The 22,519-nt window shown below is 36.5% G+C and overlaps 1 protein-coding gene across 3 annotated transcripts in view; it reads right to left on the bottom strand.

Annotated features, from left to right (window-relative positions):
* Positions 1-22,519, bottom strand: part of PREX2 (phosphatidylinositol-3,4,5-trisphosphate dependent Rac exchange factor 2) — a 176,725-nt gene that overhangs the window by 5,800 nt on the left and 148,406 nt on the right. For all 3 annotated transcript variants that reach the window (XM_071737737.1, XM_071737736.1, XM_071737738.1), the window contains 3 exons: positions 21,154-21,344; positions 9,649-9,751; positions 3,006-3,073 (listed from right to left, as the gene is read on the bottom strand). In XM_071737737.1, coding sequence (XP_071593838.1) covers positions 3,006-3,073; positions 9,649-9,751; positions 21,154-21,344 — 362 coding nt within the window. The remainder of the gene's footprint in view (positions 1-3,005; positions 3,074-9,648; positions 9,752-21,153; positions 21,345-22,519) is intronic.

The following is a 22,519-nucleotide window of genomic DNA, read 5'->3' as shown; positions in this document are numbered from 1 at the left end:
AAAAAGGCTTTAGAACTTCTATTAAACCCATTTGCATGGACTTGGCTATTACCAAGTGTTTGATACTTTATCTTGTTAGGAATATTGAAAATAAACAGCAAGTTTTCTGACCTCAGGCTCTCTGTTCTGCAATTATGTCCAGCATACAGTATCTCCCCTGCAACCACAGCAATTACAACCAGCACTGGACATGATCTCATTTGGAGATTATGTATTTTCCTCAGGGAAAGGGGATCACTGAAGGAATAGCAAAGAGAGGAGACCAAGTATGGCATGGGAAGGAGAGAAAGAATCAGAAGCCAAAAATGAAGAGACAGTGATACAGCATGTGCATTAATACTTAGCACAAAGAATCTCCAGTAGTGAAATACCAAAGCAATAGAAACAGCAGGTTTGATAAATCAGGCTACAGGCAGGGTGGTGAATGGCCCAGTGGCTTGGGGGGTGGGGATATTTAAAATACCCAGTGTATCGGAGTTTTCCTAGTATATTTTGCAAATTTGCCCATTAAACATCAGATTAATTTATATAGCTTCATATTAGCTAATAATAAATTTCCAAATCATATTGCAAACCAACACAGAAAACAAAAATCTGTACGTGTGGCTGGGCTCCGCAGTTATTCAAGACCAACGGATGCCTTCTTGGCATGATATTCTGCTACAGAAATTATGTGAGGTGTGGTATGTATGGCTGCCCCATGGGTTTTGAAAGACTCTTAACATCTAGGCACATCAGACAGCATCCTGAGGCTATGCAAGAGCAAGGCAGAATAGCTGCTCTTCTCTGATTTCATGTCTCTTAGGAGTTAAAAACCATGGGATATTGTCCATGGGCTAATTGCTTTTTACTCTGAATCTCACTGGAAGTGATTATCAAGCAGTACTCTTTCTGCATGGTTGGAACAGGGAGCATCAGTTCTGTCAGCCAAAAGCAATTGCAAACCTGCTTTCAGATCTCCACCTTAATGTGGTGATCGTGATTCTGAAGAGCATTGGGCTCTTCCATGCTGGCATCTGGCTGACCTTTAAGGTCACATTTTGCAGGCACTAATGTATTTGTTAGAAATCATATATAAGCCAACACACATGTATCTCATATTTGAATAACAATGAAAGAATAAGATGGCCTGATCATTATACAAACAACTATGTGGAGAAAAATAAACAGTGGTTATTGCAGTTATTTGATTCTGCTGGTGTAATAAAAGAATAATTTATATAAAGCATCACTCCTGCTGGTGACAATTCTGACTTATGTGACTTATCTCTCTAATGTTCACCAAATGCCCCAACACTGAGGTCAATAAGATATTCCTGTGACATTGCTGTTAATGCCATTTGGCAAGTGTGCTGGATACATCTGTCTATTCCATGTTCTAGGAGCCCTCTCATAAATTTTCTTCAGCTTTTCATTGCTATGTTGTGGGAGCGCCAAAGGAGAAAGGCAAGCTTTTTTCAACTGATGAAAAGCCAAAACATGTCTCACGAGTAAGTTTTTCTTCTTAAGAACTAAGATTTTTCCTTTATCAAAGCTCTGATTCTAGATACAGATACATGCTTTGTCATTTAGAAATGGAAAAAGTTTGGATTCCAACAATTCTTTGACTGTGTCTAGTCGCCATGGAAGAAGAGTCCATTTATGGATAAAACCATGGCACATAAAACACAGAAAGGATTCTCACAGGTTTTACTGTAATAATATGTTATTTCACTGCCTTAGGTTCCCACAAGGCAAGACAGCTGGTCAGGCAGTTTTGGTCCTGGTCTGCCTCATAAGGTAATCATTACCGTACAAAGAGATGCCCTCATCTGCTGATAAGGCAGTGACTTTGTTGCTGATGGGCTTACTCTAGAATCAGTACTTCTGTTGGATTTTATTTAATCTCCTATATGGACCATGCAAGATGCATACATGCTCCAAGAAATACTGCTACTCCTCAACCTAAGAGTGGCTGCTCTGCAGATTTACTCATATCTTGTACACTTCAAGTACACTCCTTCTCTAGAATAAGATCAAGTACAGGCATGGATCCAATGTGCACTGATTTGTTGCCAAAAAAAAAAAAAAAAAAAAAGAAGGGAGAAACTGGGACACCTGAGAAAAGGGGAGTAAATGGCTTAAGAAAAAATTCCTGAGTATAAGTGGTCAGAACTTAGAAGACAGTTCTTTCTGTGAGGCTGTTGATAGTGTATCTCTTCATTCACATGGTTACCTCTATCAGGTATTATTAATTCACTGCCTTCTTACTGAAATCTAAAAACTGCAGGGTCTGTTACTGTGTTCTGCATATCTGTTTAGCTCATTCAGTGTGTCACCATTAGTCAGGAAAAAAAATCCCATTATAATTTAGACAGGTTACAAAAGTTTAAGTGGAGCTGAATTAATAAAATCACTTCAAGATAAAATTAAGAACATTGTTGTTTTGTTAGTTTCATTTATTGTGTAGAGTATTTACTCATTTATTGTGTATAGTATTGTGCCTGTTAAGAAATATTTCAGGTACCAGCAATCCATCACAGCACTAAAAAGCTGGATAAATATAGAACAGTCACATTTTTCTTTCTAATAGCTATTTCAGAAAGAGACAAAGAAAGACTACACCATCTCTAAAAGCAACTAGAACACGATTTTGGATAGATACTGCAGTAGAGTACTTCATTAAAAGGGAGTTATGGATTTTGTTAGGATAATTTCCCCAAAACCACTAAACATCACAAGTGATAAAGGACTTACCCCAGTGTTTTCATAATTAACATGAACTAGGTTTCATTTTCCAAAAGTGGGCACATTTCAAAGTGCTGCATAGACTGAACTTCTGCAACCAATTACCTGAAGTAAAACTGTATGGCTGAGAATGTAATTGTTTCTACGTACATTAAAAGTCATTTATATCTTACCAGTTAGTGCACAACAAAGTCAATGCTTAATGTTGGCTTTTGAGCAGCTAGGACAGAGTTTGGCACAAAGCAGAGAAAATCATGGTCTAGCACACAATCAGTTACCTTGGGACAGACTGTGGCGTTCGATCCCTCACTCCTAAATTCTTGGCTGTGTTTTGGACTCTCGCACCCTGGGGAAGAAAAAAACCAATTTTGCTTCATTCATTCCAGCACAAGTTCTGAAGTTTTCTGAGCTTTCTAGATGAAAATAACTATTTCTTACAATTGATTAATACATGTAGTCCATATCCCGAAAGAACACTCCTCTTCTAAGGAGGGGAACAAGCTAAACAGTGTATTTATTCTCAGCTTGGAAAAATACGCAGAAAAAAACCAAAGTCTTATCACTTATTAAATAAATGCATACATATATATATTGTACTAACATAAAAGACTTCAAAAGAATTAACATTTAAGGTTTAAAGCAATCTAAACACATCCTGTTTAAATTCATTTGATTTTTGCCATTGTTCTTTGTAGAAGGCATGGATAACAAAGCTCTTATCTGAAATGTCACTTAGTTCCTACAAACAAAAACATATTACAGATTATATTCTATGAATAGCTTTCATAGTTTAAAAAATGGCCTAAATTGAGACACTATATTAGGATTAGAAAAATGCCAGTCCTGATCACTCCTTATAGTCACAGAATTGCAAAATATCATCAGGTTCAAAAGGACCTTCTGAGACTGGTTAGTCCAGCACCCTTCTTAAAGATGAGTAAACTAGAAAAGATGGAATCTCTGTACCTCTATTGATCCTTTGAAAAACAACAATGAAATTCCTTCTGTCTCACTGACTCACCGACTCACCCAGTAAGGAGGAAGCTGGTAAAGCATGCACAATGTTTGTATACCATGATAGTGAAAAATGCAAAATCTTCTGCAAACAAACTAGCTTAGACATATGAAAGAACTTCATAAAAATTGTTTTTAAATTATATGGTCTAGCTTTTGAAGCGCAGTTCTAAAAATGTAAAGTAGTCATCATAAAGAAATATGCTATGTTTATATCCTCTTTATGTTTTTTAACATTTTACAGGAGATGGAAACTACTTGTTCTGTCTGTAATACATACTCTGACTCACCCTTTATTTCTCCTTCTGTACAACCTAAATTCAGGACTTAGTAGCAGAGAACAAAAATATATAATCTCAGAATTCTTACAGTGAGATCTTAGACTAGTGTGATCCATCCAAGATAATTTCCATTCCAAATAGAGCTGCTATGGCAGATGCAGATCACATAAAAACGAGGTAAAATCTTTGATTCAATATGTAGAATAAAACCAGACACTGTATTTGACTGAAATCTGGTACCCAGGTAATTGCAAACAGATTTATTCACAGGTATGGGCTCAAACAAAAGATGAAGGCTGGCTGGTTACACACAGGTGAGTACTCAGAGTTTATATAAATCAAAACAGAAAATAGTATTCTTACAAAAAAATAGTTGTAAAGATAGAGAAAATAACCAGGGTACCTACAAAATTGAAGGCAGAATACAAAAGTGGCTGTATTAGCTTTACACCTAGCTCAGTAAGCTGCCTTCAGTCAGTTGCAAAAGACATGACTACAGAATACAACAAACATACGTCTTTTTTTAGAAACTCTTCCAGAATTAATCATTATTCACTTGATATTTCATCTGTTCAGCAACAAGGATGCATTGAATGGATTTCAGTGATTCTCTTCTTTCCCATCTCGAACCCATGAATAATTTCACATCACTTATCTCTTTATGGAAGAAGATCCACATCTTGGGTACTGTCTTAGCTTGTGTCAAGAACCTCTACTTGCATTGGGTTTGAATCTGCAAGTTCCATTTGATGCCTTGAGCTGGGCAACAGTGAGGACAACAGCCAGTCCCTATCCATGCCACATACCATATCCTCCTTCAATCAGGAAGCTGAGCAATATTAGATTATTTTGTCTGTTTGTCTTGTCTATAAACCATTCCAAATCAATGACTATTTTTTTCTGTCTCCAAGCCTTTTCCATTGTGCTATATTCTTAAGGAAGGGATCAGAACATAAAATAGCTCAAAACGAAGAATCACAACATGATTCTTCATTCTAGAATCACTAGCATGATTTCTAGTTTGTCATCTCTCCTTGTCTAAACTATTATAACTTCTGATTTGCTTTTTTAATCCAGCTACTGACAACTAAACTAACGTTTTCTATCACATCCTGCGGTCCTGAAAATGAGATATAATAGATTCAGCTATTTCGAATGTGAACTTAGGTTTGTTTTTTCATCTGTGTGCATCACTTAAGAGTTATTTACACTGATTTTCATCTGCCATTTTGTTGCTTAGTGATGAATACCTGTAAGATCCTTTTGTAATTCTTCATAAGTCTCGCCTTTAGTAAAAACTTAAAAAGAGCTGAGAGCAGAATAGGGAAAATGATTACGTAAGAAAAGACAACGCAAAAAAGAAAGAGCAGATGAACTCGCGTTCTTCTATCAACTGATGGCTTAACAGGGCAATGATAAATTTGGGATGGACATTTTAGTAGGGCTGGTAGCAATATGACAGGGGGTAGAGGTTTTAAGCTGGAAGAAGGTAGATTCAGATTTTAAAAAAGGAGGACATTTTTTAGTTTAGGGGTGGTGAAACACTGGAACAGTTTGCCCAAAGAGACTGTCGATGCCCCACCTCTGGAAATACTCAATATACTAAAATTCTACTGCTAAAAAGGAAGTAAAATTTGGTCTCTAAGTCTATAGTATACTGGACAAAAACAAGAGACTTAAACTGAAGGGGAGGTGAGGGGAGGAGGGGAAGTAAAAAAATTACTCAAATGAGTAACTAAGTAAAACATCCCAATGAAAATATTAAGAAAACTACTGGAGGTTTAAGAACAAGTGTCATGAATTATGTAAGGACAGCTGTTGGATACAAAATTAGAGATGTTAAATCCAGACCTTCATCATCTCTGTCCTTTTCCCAGTGCAGTTTTCTAAAATTGTATCATAATAAAGAAACCCCACCATGACAGACTGCTGAGAGTGGCATATGATTAACATAACTGAGAGCCAGAATATGCATATAATGGGAAAACTATCTAAATTAATCACATATAGATCCTGAACATCAGTGCTTCTAAGAACAAAACCAGCCTGGTTTTACTTGCATCAATCACTAGACAAATTGATTTCAGTATCTTGCTCACATAATAAATCAAATGCTTTGATTTAAAAAGGAGTCTAGCTTTATACAACCAAGTAATTTATTATTTAGGAGAACAAATGAGACTTTACTTACAACCACTAGATTCTTGTTCCTGTTGAGGAAAAGCCCCCAAAAATTACTAGTAGCTTGCTACGTGACATCTCTTTGTCTTCACTGAGCACCATTATACCAGTTCTCTTTCAATATATTGCTAATTTACTTATCCAGTATTATTCATAAAGGTACAGTAATGTAAATATTGACATTGGTTCATCTCACATAGGCATAGAGAATAGTTGTGCTACACAGCTCCAGAATGTTTCCCTCTGCATAGCAGTCCTGCCAAAGCACTGGCAAAATATGCCAGCAGTTCTGAGAAGACACCACCATCAATCTAGACTCTCATATACGAGCCAGTATTCTCACTGCCATGAGAAAGAAATTATAGGTTTATTTTCAGGCTATACACTAGAACCAGTTACATGAAGACAACAAATTCTCTTTATGTTCTGCTCAAAGAGCTCTAAATCAGTACAATTCTTACAAGAACTATTCAAAATGTAGTGCTGTTATTGTACTCATGAAAAGGCAGGGGAAAATGATTGTGTACTTAAGACAACACAAGTTGTCTCCTAGCTTCTTCTGTTTTTCAGCTTTTTAGTTACCTTTCTTCCTCACAGCCCTGTGCCCTCCTGCAGCTCCTTCCCTAGAACTCTGTCCTCTCCACACTTTGCCGCATCCCGAAGACACATTCCTGTCAGGATGCTTTACTATTTCGTAGGTATTGTTGTTTACATGAATAAACTTATATGAGTAAATAAAGTTACTAAGAGATAGGTAGGACATTTTGTCACAATTCTTTTTAAAAATCAATCTAGACTGGATTAACAGATGAAAAACACAAAGCACATAGCTAAAACCGTCCCACAGACCCAAGTTCATACCAAGTCCCACAAGTTTCTTTAGTTCTTACAGAACAGGTGCTTGCAAATACCTAATTATTACTGACAGGGCAATTACTTTGAAAATTGTTCCAACAATACAGTCAGGGCTATTATGAGTCTTGTTAAACAGGATTCATTCAATTTCAAAGAAAAAAAAAACAAACACAGTGGTTAACCATTCAATCAGATGTCTCCAGTTACCACTAGTGCCCCAAGATGGAACAGGTAACAGCTTCAAGGAGAGACAACTTCCCCTTGTGGAAAGCAGATACTGCTAGAAGCTAACACTGCTGGCTTCTCCAGAAGAACAGATGGAAGGTACCTCCTTTCATTTGCACCTCCCTGTGGCTAATTTCTTTATTCCACAAAAGATTCAGGGTAAAAATGGGCTAACAAAGGTTTTACTTGAAGTTTTTTTATATTTAGCCAGATAAAAGACACAATTATCGCCCTTAACAAAATGGTCTATACCAAAAACTCTAAGCAGCTTTCTTTTTTTCTTAACCCTCCAAGTTCTATGGCCTGCATTACATTCCTGAAGGTTAAATCCTACAGATAATTTAAACACTAAATCTGAAACATCTTTCTAGAAAATACCATGGTGTGTTGTTGAAATTACTCAAAAATATTTAGAATTTAATGGAGGGTTACATTTCTACTACAGAACTCCGAGATTAATTTAAAATTATAACAAAAGATCATTACTCTATTACATGCCACAGTGGTTTCCTGCAAGAGGAAGAACGTGTGAAAAAAGTCTGGCTTAATATACTAGCAGAGTTTTTTGCAGTGTCTGTGGGTGGTATTGAGATACTGGTATCTTTAACAGCTATTCATCACCTGCTGTTTTACTTCAGAGAATGTAGCCTCTGGATGCCTCTTTCTACATCTCTATTTGAGCCAATACAGCCACAGCTGCTCAAAACCATGCAAGTTATTTTCATTTTGTCTTTCATTTTCATTTAATGAACTGCAGGAGATCCATAAATGAATCAATATTTTTGAAAACGGTCTTGAACTGTACATTGAAAATGTAGCCTTTGATAGAATACACCCTGCAAGCAGACATACACAAAACTATATCCTCATTTTTTGATTGCAAAGCACCCAGATCTGCCTTTCCTCTAGAACCTCAAGAGCTGATACATGAACCTATACAGGTTCTACAGCAGTAGCTTTCTTTTCAAATCAAGGTAACGTGTGAAATCCTAAGCAGATCTACGTGACCTGATTCAGGAACCTTTAGGGTATTTATTCACCACAGGAACTTAATTTATGCACTGAATTAAGTGAAAGTCTGCTATGAAAAAGAATGAGTGATTACTGTCATGTACCCATTTTATGCAGCAGCTCTTACATATAATTGTTTGCAACGTATGACTTGACAATTTCTAGACAATTGCTTAAAGAGAGTAAAGGTTTGATCTAGCATATGTGCATTTTTGTCTAAAGTAAGGTAGAGATGAAGTACAGCTGTTTGATCATTTTCATAACTAAGCTGTGATTGCTGCACTAAATACATAACAATTAATGAAAATAATAAAATAAGATGCAAACTAAAAAACACAGATTATAAATCTTGTCTTATCTGTGATTAATTGTTCCAATATTTAACAATCTTCTTTTCTTATTGTAGGACTGAGTGCATCCTGTATCTTGTTTATGCTTTTGTAATAAGGTTGAAAGCTACCACAAGCTGGGATTTATGTTCCATATGTACACAGAGTGATTAATCCGCAACCTCTCTTTGATCCACTGAATAGGTTGAACTCTTTAATGTTCACTTCATAAGCCTTGTCTAACAACCTCTGGATCATTCGTGGTCCTCCTTTGAACTCATTCCAAGATTTCAAACATCCTTTTCAAAGTATTTGTCTGATAACAAAATATTTTAGGAAAAGTTGTGCCAATACAGTAGAGCATATCCTCCACTTTGAGTTGATAATGCCTTTTAATCCAGCAGGTTTTGTCATATTTTAGCATTAGGAGTTCATATTGAGGTGGTTATCCACCCACAAGAACCCCTGAATCTTAATATTCTATTATGACCAAAGAGCAAAAAGCACTACTCTGAAATAAATAGATTGTCCTCAGGAATGTGACCTGGAAAGTTAAGAACCACAGCATTTCTTTCTTCCCTTCCCTCCCAACACTTCCTGTTCATTCACCATGCATCACTTTATATTAACAATAGTTAAAGTTATTTTTAGGGATAATATATATTAAAATAAAGCTTGTCTTACTCAAGAGATTATTCTGATGTAAGGTGATGCCACAGCAGTTACCATACAAGAATCACTGAGTGAAATCATAACACTGTAAAAATTATGATCCATTTACACATACAGACAAAGTAAGCCTCTGATGAAAAAACAGCCTGTTTCATTAGTTCATAAAACACCATGCAGTCAACAATAGAAAAAAAAAGAATTAAAAAAAAAATAAAATACCCAAACTAAGGTAACTCACCAACTCTACATGCTATTACGATGGAGGTTAAAAAATGCTTGGTCAAGTCATCCTTCTTTGATGCAAACATGACTTTAATGAAAATATCAAGACCTCAGCCACACGAGCATCTTACCTGTTTGCGCATGACATCCGTAGCTTGCATGATGTAGCGAGGAGGTAGCCCGTGGCTACGAGCCAGAATGATTGCCTGCTCCAGGGTGACACTCAGAGTGCAGCTGCAATAGAAGACAAGACATCAGCTATCTGCTAGCAGTGATTAAAATAGTTGCTTTCAGATCAATTATCTTTTTTTTTAAAAAAATTATAAACAAAAAGATTATATAGTAGACTTGCCCCCTATCCGTCCTCAACCCACTGGAGGCATTAGCCTGAACACTGAGATGTTTCTTAAGTAAAAAGCTTTTGAGTGTAGCAAGCATTCCTGCTGACTTACAAGGCATTTGCCTTAATTTTTTTCTCAGTTAAAACAAACTACAATAAAAACTACCAACCAACTATGTCCTGGCAAGTGTATCGGAGAGATAAAACCCAAGAAGACTTTTTTGTAATTGTAAAAATCCCTTTCCAAGTGGTTTCTGCAAAGGTTCTGTCACACCCTCCACTGTTAAAGCAGACCCTAGCTTTGGTACCGGGATCCTGACCTCTTATCATTAATTTAGCATAACTATACTCATGGCACATTACTGCAGTTCAGTCCAAAATTAAGAGATATATAGCCCCTTAAAAAAAAGAAAGAAAAAAAAGTTATACCTTCAAATAAGCTGTCCTTTTGCACTTTGCCTATCTTTTTCAAGTAAACACTTGAGGACAATAAGTGATCATGGTACCACATCCTAATGAAAAGGCTGTAATTGTTTTGTCAGAGCAATCAGGAGAGTTTCATAGCTAAGGACTATGCTATAGGATAAGCTGTCATCACACCAGACAAGTAGTAGGGAAAGTAATTTTGGACGTGCCATCCAGTTTCTGTTGTCATGGTGAGGACAAGGACAGAGCTGGTTTCTCCTACAATCAGGACCAAACCTATAGAAGACACAGACAAAGGCAACAAAACGAAGTAGAAACAGGTGCTTTTTGGAAAGCACAGCATGTTTGAGGGCTGCTGTCACCTAAGAGGTGAGAGGGGCTCCATTCTGCACCAGCAAGCTGCTTGATGACTTTTCTGTTCCCAAACAAAGTACTGCAATAATCAAATCTCTTCAAGCAGAAAGATGAGGCGTACAGAAAATGATCCTACATCAGTAGACCCAGACAAAAATCGTGTATTTCAAGTTCAAATAATAAAACTAAGACACGTGGTTAAAATAGACCTTTGAGTAGCCATTTGGCAAAATCCTGACCAAAGGATTCTGTGTAGTATCTATTATGCACACAGAACAGACAATATGTTTCAATCAAACACTCATCCTACTGAGCAGAAGATCTGTAGGAGGAAAAATGTGTCTGCACTTATTTTCTTACTGAAAAATAAACCAAACCCTGACACATTTTAAATACTGTTTAAGCAAATTTATGGACTGTAAAAAGTTTCACAGTAGTGAGTGTAGAAGATATTAAATTTGATCCATAGCTTGACTAATGGCCTTTCATTAAAATTTTATAAGCTAACTAAATTTCTTTGGTAACAAAGTAATTTCTATTCCCCAGTTTCTTGTGTACACTGACCTCAGAATTGACTTGAAGCAAAAATCTATTTGTGTTCTATGTTTGATTAAGGCATTAACTGTTAAATATTAGAATAATCATTCTCAACAGCAGGTTTTCATCTTGTCTTTGAAAGGTGAACTATAGTGCAAATAAAGTACATGCTTTTCCCAGCACTTCTCATAGCATTTCCCAGCACCAGATCTAAATATCTAAAATTCAAGACCAGACTGCAAGGGAAGCTTTATCCCACTTCCAATAGCAAAAAACAAGAATATCTAAAACTAGTTCAACGGGTTTAATCCAACCCAAAGAGAAAGGGTAAAAAGTCTCTCTCTAGGTATAACAGAGGTTAATGACCTCAAAGTGCAGCTTTCAACTTTCAAGCAGTTACCAGTTACCAAGCACATCCCATCTTGGTACCCAGAAGGCTGAAAGAACACAAAAACCATGTTCTGCATACTTGAACCAAAACTAACAAAGCAATCTCCTAAATGAAGGTTAGGTGCAAATACTCATCCTGTGATTGGAAAAAGACTGCCAAATTGCTCCATACCCAAAACCTGATGACGTTACAAGCTGTCTAAACTTTGACTATGCCAACTGTGATTCAGAAATAATGTTGCCAAGTGTGGAGGTAAAGACAAAAACAGAGTGGGAAAAGCAGAGACAAAAAATGAAATAGCATAATGAAGATTTCTTCAATAGGCTACTATGGAGATAACTATAGTACAATCCTGAAACAAAGGCTAAAATTAATGATCTCAGAACAAGGCAAAAAAGAATAATAATTCTAAGGATAATATTTTTTTAATGTATCCAGGGAAATTAGGTGTGGGGACTCTCATAAGCTCTTATCACACCTCTTTAATAAAACATTTTGTATGAAAATTAGGTAAAGTGCTATAGTAATGCTGGATAGATACATCTGCTGTTTCTGTTAAAAAACATTCTTACTCACTAGTGCACGGTAAAAAATATTAAAATAGCATCAGTGGCATGATTGCATTTTAATATACTATTTCATTAGAGATGCAATTTAATATCCCTAGATCTTATTTTACCATAAGGCATATGAAAGGCCTGATGAATGGCAGAATTAAATATAAATTACTGGTTGTGGGTTTTGTCATGTCATTATGAAACAAGGTTACTACTTTCTAAGACAACAACTCAGGTTCATTTGGGCTGAATCCAAACCAATGACCTGGCAACCTCCAGTAAAATTGATTAGATAAACTTACCATGGTGCTATACTGATCTGACTCACTAGTAAACATGTATTTACCTATTGGTGCAATTCAAATATATTTTTTTTTAATTCCTATTAGTATATTCCTATTATTCCATTATTACAAATCAAGCTTCCCTGGAAAACAGCTGTGAAAGAAACAAATGCACACACAAAGCATCAGATGGTAAAATGGAAAAGTCCTAACTCAAATACCTCACGATAAGGCTGCCAAGCACAGAGTGATCAAGCAAATGCAAATTTAAACCAACAAAGCTTGTACAATTTTACGAAACAACATGAAAGCTGGGAATTCCTCACATGGCAAGACTATGCTAGTGCTCTGAAAGTATCATGGTATACCAGCAAATATGTGCAAGATGTAATAATTGCCCCATTTTGAAAGCTGATAAGCAGATGGTATTAAAGTTTATAAAGCAATTTGGAGGCGGTTCTGACCACTGAAAGTATCTGGTCATTTGGATGTAATCAGCCCAGGCAAACCAAACAAAGACAAGATTAGGGGAAAAACTCCCTCACTGCTCTCACAGCATTCTAATTCCCAAATCCATATATTTTAAAGTGTAAACAAATCAAAATCTGTTCTCCCTCCCCTGCTTTTCCTCTCATCCTTTCTTTTACACCAGAGAAACAAAAGAATCAAATTCATCATCATCTCAGAATTTATGTCAGTTAGAATCACAAATTCCTTGCCTTGACAGATTACAGCAGCAAAGCAGCACAGACATTTGGCTTTCCCAGCACAACTGGGCTGAGAATTCCTCACTACACCCATTTGGTTTCCAAGAAACAGAAGGGGCTGCAGCTGCTCCCAGCCCCTGCATGCTGTCTCCAGTCTCCCAGTCATGACAGTATTGATGTGAAGATTAAATACAAACTTTCAAACATCTTCTGGGTCTGACCATCCAGAACAAAGGAGGTTAAACCATTTTCGATCGCTGATAGTCCATTTGCTTCTGACTGGCTTTGATTTTTACTGAGGGGCTACAAAATCAGCTAGACAGACATTTATCTACACTGAAAAATTGAGTTGTAAAAAGTTGTACCACCAGACTGAAATTTTCTAATAAATGGATTATTTTATGACAGTTTGTTTAACGCCACTTGAAAGGAAAAATAATTTGAGTACATGTCCACCATGTACACAGATGCCACTCAGCAAACTGTATATCTGTGTTACCACAGTAAAAAGGACTTAAATCATTCAATTCATTCTCAAGTTTCAATTAGGTTCCAGCCATCCCATATCCAAACATGCATCAAAACATCCCTTAGAAAAATGCTCTGAATAGAAAAGATGAGGTGAAATAAATTGGTTTAGTAGTTGCCACAGTCAGAGATGTCAAAATGAATTATGTTCTGGATATGTGAACAGGAAAAAATATGAAAAGGTTGTATGTATGCTTAATCTAATTGAAGTCTAAAGCTTCTACTCAACATGTAACTTAATGTCATTGTTATTTTAATTACTTTTCTTTCCACCTGTCTCAAGCTAATCATACCTACATTTGATCATCTTCCAAACCAATTACACTATTTAGTATTGGTTTGTTTCAGCTGTCATTAAAAGTAATGCTTATAGATCAGCTATTATTTATGTCAGTGGATGCAGTAGCTAAAAATTTAGTACTAAGATAAGCTAATTTGGGGTAAACATTTCTGTAATTACCAGAGATGGCTGAATAATACATATTGATTCTGAGAAATAAGACAACAAAGAATATAGGCCAGAATAAACCCAAAAAAGGAGGGGAAATGTTGTTCAGGATTATAAGAAATTAACATAGGAAGCATAGACAAGCCTAACAAGATTCTCCCACAATTTCTAAGCTGTTCCCATTGTGGGAATATGTCTCCATGCAAGTAAGATTGAAGTTTGCATTCTCTGTGCCCATATACTGAAACCTGGCTGAACTTCAACCCCCAGGGAGAGGGAAGTTAGGCCAGCCAAAAAGTATAAGGTGGAAAACAAGGAAGAAGTTTCCACATTAATCTAAAATATGGTATTTTACAATTACAACAGCACTTAGTTTCAGTCCCCCTATGAGCCTTTGTGAAACTGATATATCCCCAATGTGGAAAGACCATGATTTTAAAATCAGCCTTGGACTGAACTCATCCACTAAAGGTTATTCCAAAACTTAAGTTGTCGTTTTTGCCAACATACAGAAAGCCATTACTCTGCATGTGAAATACATTTACTCCATTATGATGGTTCTGTAATCACAAACAATGCTTCAAAAAGTTACTATCTGTGGAAGGTATTACATCACCACACAGAAATGGACAGTCCATGGTAAAGGGGATTTCTGCCTTTTATCCATTAAGGATCAGCGTGCTAAGGTTTTCTTCACAAGAAGAATGCACATTATGCATTTCTGCAAACCTCAAAATAAATACAACCCAACTCCCTTATCACGTATGAATTTACCATTCCATGACAGGGTAATCAAACCAACTATCTCTACATCCAACTACCACGTATTTTCAAGCATAAACTATCAGCTGAAGTGGTATTTCTGATCAGCTGAAGTAGATAGCAAGAACTTGTCAAGATACAGAATCAGTCTTGGGAGGCAGGTGTACACTTGCCATATTTCAGATCTAACCTTAGTTAATGACTTGTTTTGCAGTTTACAAATATAGTTTTTAATCAGATTTTTTAGATTCAGCATTAGTAATATGTAATCATGAAAGATTCACTAGAGAGATGACTTTCCTGTAGTTTATTTGGAAGACTACTATAATTCAACCTTTTTCCAGAAATAAAACGTGAAGATTCTACCTTCTTTTAAAATAGAGAGCTTTTCTAAGAATGGAAATAAATAAATAAATATATAAAGGCACTTGTTTATACCATAAATCTGCTGTCAGTGTTAAAAAAACTGCACAGGGCATCTTTTCATAAACATTCTTCCTGTAACATGTTGCCACCTTCAATCAGCTGGAAATGTTGCAAGGAGGCACTTCCACCATTAAATATCCTTTGTTTGATGCACAAAGCATTTCCAAAAGATTCAAAGTATCCTATGCCTTTTGTTTGCTCATTCTCAGTCGTACTTGCAAAACAAACAAAAAATCTAAAGTGAACAGCTTCAGCTCTTGTTCTCTTTGCAGAGTCTTTCACATTAAGGGCATCTTCTCATGTAAGCAGGCAATTAAATACAGAAAATTGCATTTTCTTTGTAATAATGCAGGTTATTCACATAGCTCTTTTTCATGTCAAAAACTAAATAAGTTTTTGATAAGTTTTTAATTTTAGATTGTTCAAGAGTATCTATTCTATTTTTGTTGTAACATAGTTTTTGCAAGGAAGAATCGGTCTCCCAAAAACCTGAACTGCAGATAAGGCAACACTGCAGGAACTGAAGTGTGAGAGGATGATTCTACAGACCTCAGTGATCGAGTTGTGTGTCAACCCTGCTACTAAATGGCCATAATGTTAAAAGGAATCCAAATAGGGAAAAAAACCCACAACCTTCAAATCCACAGTAATAAAGACTTACATCCATCTTATCTGCCTCAGTGCATTTTATGCACTTCTCTGCATTTTCAGATTGCATTTTAATCTAAAAAGTGTCTCAGAGTTTAAAGCTCTGAAGAATGCAAGAACTATATAGTCCTTCACATACATATTAGAGACAAGAAAGCAAAAATATAACAGATTGATGATGAAAGGCAAACACAGATATAAATAGATTTATCAGCACTGTTGAAACAACCTATTTGTACTAAATGCCTTATCTTGTATGAAAACAAATTCTCTCATATTTAACAATTACATATCTGTTTTCAAATAGTAACCAGCACAGAATGAAATACTCTACTATCCTGAATTATTTTATTAAATGTTTGCTTACACCTAAGTAAGGTATCAGGACAATACAGTAATGGTAGGCAGACATAACAAAACTGCCATTTAAAAAATAGATGAGACTCTCCACTAAGTAGAAAGGTAATAAGTGTAAAAGCACAGTTTATATCAGAAGGCTGGGGAGGAGCAAGGATTAATTTTTTCAGCATGTGCTGTCTCCTGAAAGCAGTCTCATCAATTCCAGAAAGCCTCCTTACTGTGGAGCTAGTAGCCAGACTAAATGCAGATGGCAAAACATCAAGAATTGAGTTCAGAAATTCCTACAGGAAAAATTCCAAAGCAATCTAAAAGGAAGACTTCTTACAACAGAACGTCTGAAATACAAACACAGAGTACCTATTTTTCACCTTGTTTTATCTGAGTCACAGAAAAGCAGCTGGCTGTGATGGGCAGCTTATGGCATTACTCTGCTTTGCTATGTGGAAGATGGAGCAGGTTTAGCTGGGCTGCAGGAGCTGTGCCAGCTACAGGAGACAGCATAATCAACCCTTGGCAAAACCTGTCTCATCCTTCAGCTGAGAGTCTGCCAGCCAGAACCCTACTGCTTGAAGGATGGTAACACTAAGGAGAGGCTTTCTGGAAGGGAAATTAAAATTCAGAAAAGAAAATACGACAGTGATTTTTCTGGGGTTCATCAAGATTAGAAAAGAATTTTTTGCCTCAATCCTCCAGGAAATGCAAAACTTTAAATAAAATTGAGATTTGTTTCATTTGGATGCTTTAAACGATTCCTTCGAGACTGCAGGGCAGCACCTAATTTCATTTTGGCATGGAAAGAGAACAGGACATATCTGTGAAGTGCACTCTCACTCCTTTCCCTCAAACAGGAGCTAACATCATGAGTCAATCAAATTTAAAAGTGCTTTTCATCACCTACATTTGTACAGAGTGACTACAGCTTCCAACAACGAATATCAATAAAGAAAGCAGAGCATCGTTTATGGGGTGGCAGCTGACTAGCAGCCAGAAGTATAATTATGGATGATAAAACCAGAAAAACAGAAATGCAAACTATGGATTTCTTGGCCTAATTTATAAGCACTGCTGCTGATGTTTATCAGCAAGGCATGTTTGTTTCTGATATTCCAAGGGGAGTTTATAGCACTCATATATAACTTAGGACAGTGAAGGTTAAAGGGACTTAACTTTTCCTCATCCTCATTTTTCTGTTGATTGAAATATATTTGAAAAGAACTGCTGTCTGAAATAGATATAGGATTTCAGGCTCTAATGTAAATTGGTAAACATATTGTCATAATAAAAATCAAAGCAAAGCAATCACCCTCAATTCAAAATCCCCAGTATTATCTTGGATAAAGGGATGAAAACATGAACTCTGTCAAGCTGCTTTGGCCTACTCCGGTGTAAAAAGCAATTTAATATGGATCACAGAGAAGTCAGAAACCAAGATACTGCTGATCCAGAAACCAGCAATCACTGTCAAAGTAGACAAAACTGCTGTTTCATAGTTCTTGGCCCCTTCTGCATTTGACTGCCATGCAGTGTCTCCGTCCCGAGCTATTTGAGATTTGCTTCTGCTTAGAGGAAAGGGTGACAGAGCTCTCCCCCACCATCACCTGTCATTCTATGAACCTAAGAAAACCCAAAGAGGGTTCCCCAGTGAGACAGAGACTGAGTGAGGGAAGGTTCATATATGCTTGCTGAATGTCTATTAAATATATCTGAATTCTGAGAAATCAATGGTGTACTTGGTTCCCATTCCCCACAAACAAAAGAAAAATGCTAACCAGCAGAGCACCCTGTAACCTTTCAGAGACTCTCAGTCATTGTATCCCATTACAGACTAATCAGAGAAATTAGGCTTAAACTAGGAGATTTTAAAATAAAGCATACAGGAACCTTGCTCTGAGTTGATTATTCCTCATTTTTAAACTGGCAAGACTGATAAGTGAAGAATATACTTTTTAAGCGTCATCTGAAAGGACAATTCAAATCTTTCTTCCATCTGCTTGCCTAGTAGCATCTGTAGATAATACCAGTTTTCAACTCACTTAATATCTGTAGCATAGTGTTAAAAAACAGTTGTGAGTCCTTAGTCTGGGCCTACAAAATGTGGATTTCTGCAACTGATTGCAATCAAGCACTTCACAGCATCTTATTTCCAAGAATACAGAGTGCTTGACACATTGCTGAAAACAACCAGAGACAAACACCCTCTCTTCCTGAAAAATCAGTAGCTCAGACTCTAAAGAAGTAACTTACAACTTAAAGCTCTTTTTTTTTTTTTTTTTATGATTCACTTCCCTGATTAAATAACATTCAAAAAAAGCCAGAAGAATTAAGCCTTCAAGACTCCAGGCAACAAGCAAAATCAATGAAGACTATGGGACTCAATCACATCCAGCACCTCACTCTTCCCACTTACGTCCTCCTCATAGGATTTCATAGTGCTGAAAGGCAGTTTCATTCTGCAGAGCAGCCAGGGGAGTAAGTTCACAAAAACACTGCAGAATTTATCAGTAGATATGTCAGGAACAAAAGTCACCCAGCAAGCGTACAAGAAGGAGACAAAATAAGCTTTCTATCTGGGCAAAGGCAATTTCAGAATGACAAAATGCAGAGTGTACTCAGTGCTGGACTACGAAGACCAGAAAGAAAAAAAAGAGCACAAAAAGTGACCTTACATGACTTCAGATTCTAAGGAAAAACTTATTCATCCATCCACTTTGTATGCATAACAATATCTTCAGGAAACTTCTGTTAAAAAAGCCTTTCTCAACTTTTACCACTTGAAAATACAATAGCACAAGAATCCCTTCTAGCCTCTGAATACATGAGTATTTTTCCTGCACTTTTGGAAATTCAAGTCAAAATGTCTTTGAGTAACTATAAAGTCTCAAGTAATGCATTTCTTTTTCCTGCAGGGCCTATCTGAAAATGTCTTTGATAATGCCAATAGTTGATGATTCTTTCTCTGAACAGATGGTAGCTGCAAAGGCAGTATTAAGGCACAAGTGAAGTAACAGTATCTTGTATAAAAGCACAAATGGACTCACTGTAAAGCAGAACTTGTCATGCTTTACAAGAAAGTGCTTTGCATCTTTACTATATGTAAATAGGTGGTCTTGAATCCCTTAGCATCTAGATGGAAACCCACACATAACACATTTAAACCCAATTCTCATTGCTTATAATACAGTCTTGAAATTCAATGTGGTTTTTATAATCTTTTGTGGTTTTTAAATATACTTTAATAGACATTTAATAGTTTACAGCTTTGAATTAGCCCTAATTTTGAGCAGAAATTTTAAGAGTAATTTATTTTATCTAAGAACACCTCATGTTTAGAATCAAGCATACCACCTCTTCTTCGGCAACCAAACTATTCTGAATAATTTGAAACCCTCACACTAGGGAAGTAGCTTATTTGGGTTCTTCAAGTTGCTCTCACTTTATTCTTAAACTGTAAGAATTTTTGGCTCAAATACACTGGAAAATTCAGAACTTAACCCATGAAACCATAATGAAACCCAGAGGCAATCTTTTTCAGCTCTCAAAAAAAAAAAAAAAAAAAAAAAAAAAAAAAGCAGAATTAAGTCTTTTATGATGACATAAAACATGAAAATGAAACCAACATAAAAAGGATGTGTAGCCTCATGTCAGGCCATGCTATTTAGTATTTCCATCTTCATCTTATATAGTGACTGTGTTCAATACTACAGCCCTTTCTTTTTACTGCCTCAAATCAAATACAGTATACAGCATGCTGTATACACTTACATCAGTGACAGAGAGTAATAGAAATAGTCTGTTGAAAACTGTTGAAAGAAATGCCAAGAATCGTTTTTATACAACTTAACTGTGCTGGGTATACGTGGAGCACCTTCTGGTTTTCATGCTTGATAACCTGCACTGCAGCTATGTTGAATTTTTTTTTCCTCCTCAAAGCTCTTTTACAGAAAGGACATTACTTAAATAAGGAGAAAGTAATGCTCTTTCTAACACAATGTACTGATAACCCAGTCTGCTAAAAAAAGGGGTTTTACAGATCAGAAACAAGGGAACCTATTTTTAATATTTTGCTACCTGTAATTTACAGTTTGTATCAATTGTATAAAAAGAGCAGATATTTAGAATTGGATTTTTGCTTACATTTGGTTTTTTGCTTCTTGGATTATTTTCCCTTTTTCCAATTGCAGTCCCTGCTTTTTTTTTGGTATAATGTAAAAAAAAAATTGTAATGTGCGCAGCTGAAACATAAGCATGTTGCTGGTTTTGATGATTGTCATTATTACTAGAGAGCTCTATAGTGACACTATTGTCATACATATGTCTATTAAAATCTCCTAGCCATGATGACAAAGATCAGTTGATTATAGCTCAGTTCATTTTTTGGTGTGGAATTAATGACACCAACTGTTCTCCAGGCAAAAATATCTAGGTATTATGAGGCACACCTGCAAAAATGCATAGCTCTTCTGTTTAATTTTTTTTCCTTGAAACAACCTCTACAATTCCTCCTACCTCACAAAGCACATACAAATTTCAGCATTTCTTGCCCTGTTAACAGTTTAATATACCATGTGTTATTCACCTAGGAAACCGTCCTTTTTCTGCTTTTGCAGTTAAGTTTTCTGCCTTTTTCTGACTCGAATGAGAACGCATCCAGTCCAACTGCACAAAACAAAATCCTACTGCTCATTTTTGGTCAATCACTGCAAATTCAGTTCAAGAATTTCACCACAAATCTTACAAGTGTGTTAAGATATTTAGTCTACGATGTCAGATAATTAGTAAAACCTCTCTATAAACACAAAGCAGCAGTCTTCTGCCTGCAACGACTGTGTGACCAAGTGAAAAATAGGGAGGGAAAGGAATTTTCCTACCGGTGAACTCCACTGTTGCACATAATGATGTGACAAGCCCCAAGCCTGCTGCAGAGTTCAGAGGACACTGAGAGCAATCCAACTCCAGAAGCACTGCAGGCTGTGTACGCACAGGCAGCCGTGCGCTTGGACCGGATGAAGGACCCGATCAGTCGGTAAAGTTCATCCAAGCAGTTGAGAGGCCTCATCAGCTGCAAAAGAGGAAGAGAGAGAGAAATTTAAACATTTGGTACTGATAGCACAGGAAATGATCTTTTAGAGCAGGTCATCACAGATAAAGACTGAACAGCAGGGCTGTCTGAGAAAGCTGTAGCTAAGCTCCAGAACATAAACACAGAGCACACAGTCTTCTGCTACATGACCTGTGACAACTTCTTCAGGCTTTTGACTTCTCATTGGCAGTGACTGTTTCATACCCAGTCCTGCCTAAAAATGTATTTTTCACTTCAACAGACTGAATAGATCCATCAGTGCCTTTTCTACTCATGGTACTGGAAAAAAAGGGAATCCACAAAGAGGCAACCTACAACCATACACATATACATGAGGGACGCTGAAACTGATTAATTGACTCACTGAGAAGATCAGCTTATAATTAAGACAGCACTGTCCTTTATGCAAACATCTACTTCCTAATCCTGACTAACAACATGGAAAATTAAAAATTAATAGAAATGACAAAAAACATACTACGGAGAAGAAACGGTCAACTTTGTAGTGGGACTTAAAATAACCTCAGCATCACCATACAGAAAACAGATGATCCACCTAATAGAGAAGGAAGCTTCAGCCTGAAGGTTGCACTCAAAAGAGGAACTTTTAAGAGTGATATAGCAATGAAAAACAATCTCATGATGCTTAGAGTATAGGACACATTCACAAGGCAGTTTTGCAGACCTCGTAATTCCAGTTTTTCCTAGTGTCTTTATTCCATAAACACTTATTCCAAGAACCTCCCCCCTGCTACTCAAAGAATGTATGAATGTATCTTTTGAAACACACGTTCATCCCTTAAAAACAGATTTAACAAGTTAGGAAAATGGCAGCTTCACTTGCTCATATATGAATGTTATTTCACTGGAAAGCACAGAGGTCAAGTAAATCAATTCTAACACCCATCATGTTCAAACCTAAGCACAAATAGATTTAACTTGGTTTAGGTCTTATTGGTTTTACTTGCATCCATTTAAATTGATATTATCTGGTGCCATTTACTAATGCAGAGCTATGAAGAACAGAGAAAAAGGCACAGACATGTCCTGCACTCTTAGCTTGCTCCAATTTCAAATTAAATGCATTAGTTTAACCAAGAATCCCTCAGTCAGATCTAGACTAGGAGATGGTTTTATCCTGCCCTGGAAATTTC

This window comes from Heliangelus exortis, chromosome 2 (genome assembly GCF_036169615.1).
Source record: "Heliangelus exortis chromosome 2, bHelExo1.hap1, whole genome shotgun sequence".
Lineage (NCBI taxonomy): Eukaryota > Metazoa > Chordata > Aves > Apodiformes > Trochilidae > Heliangelus > Heliangelus exortis.
Note: the sequence above shows the minus strand (reverse complement) of the source record. Positions and strands in the feature narration are given on the sequence as shown.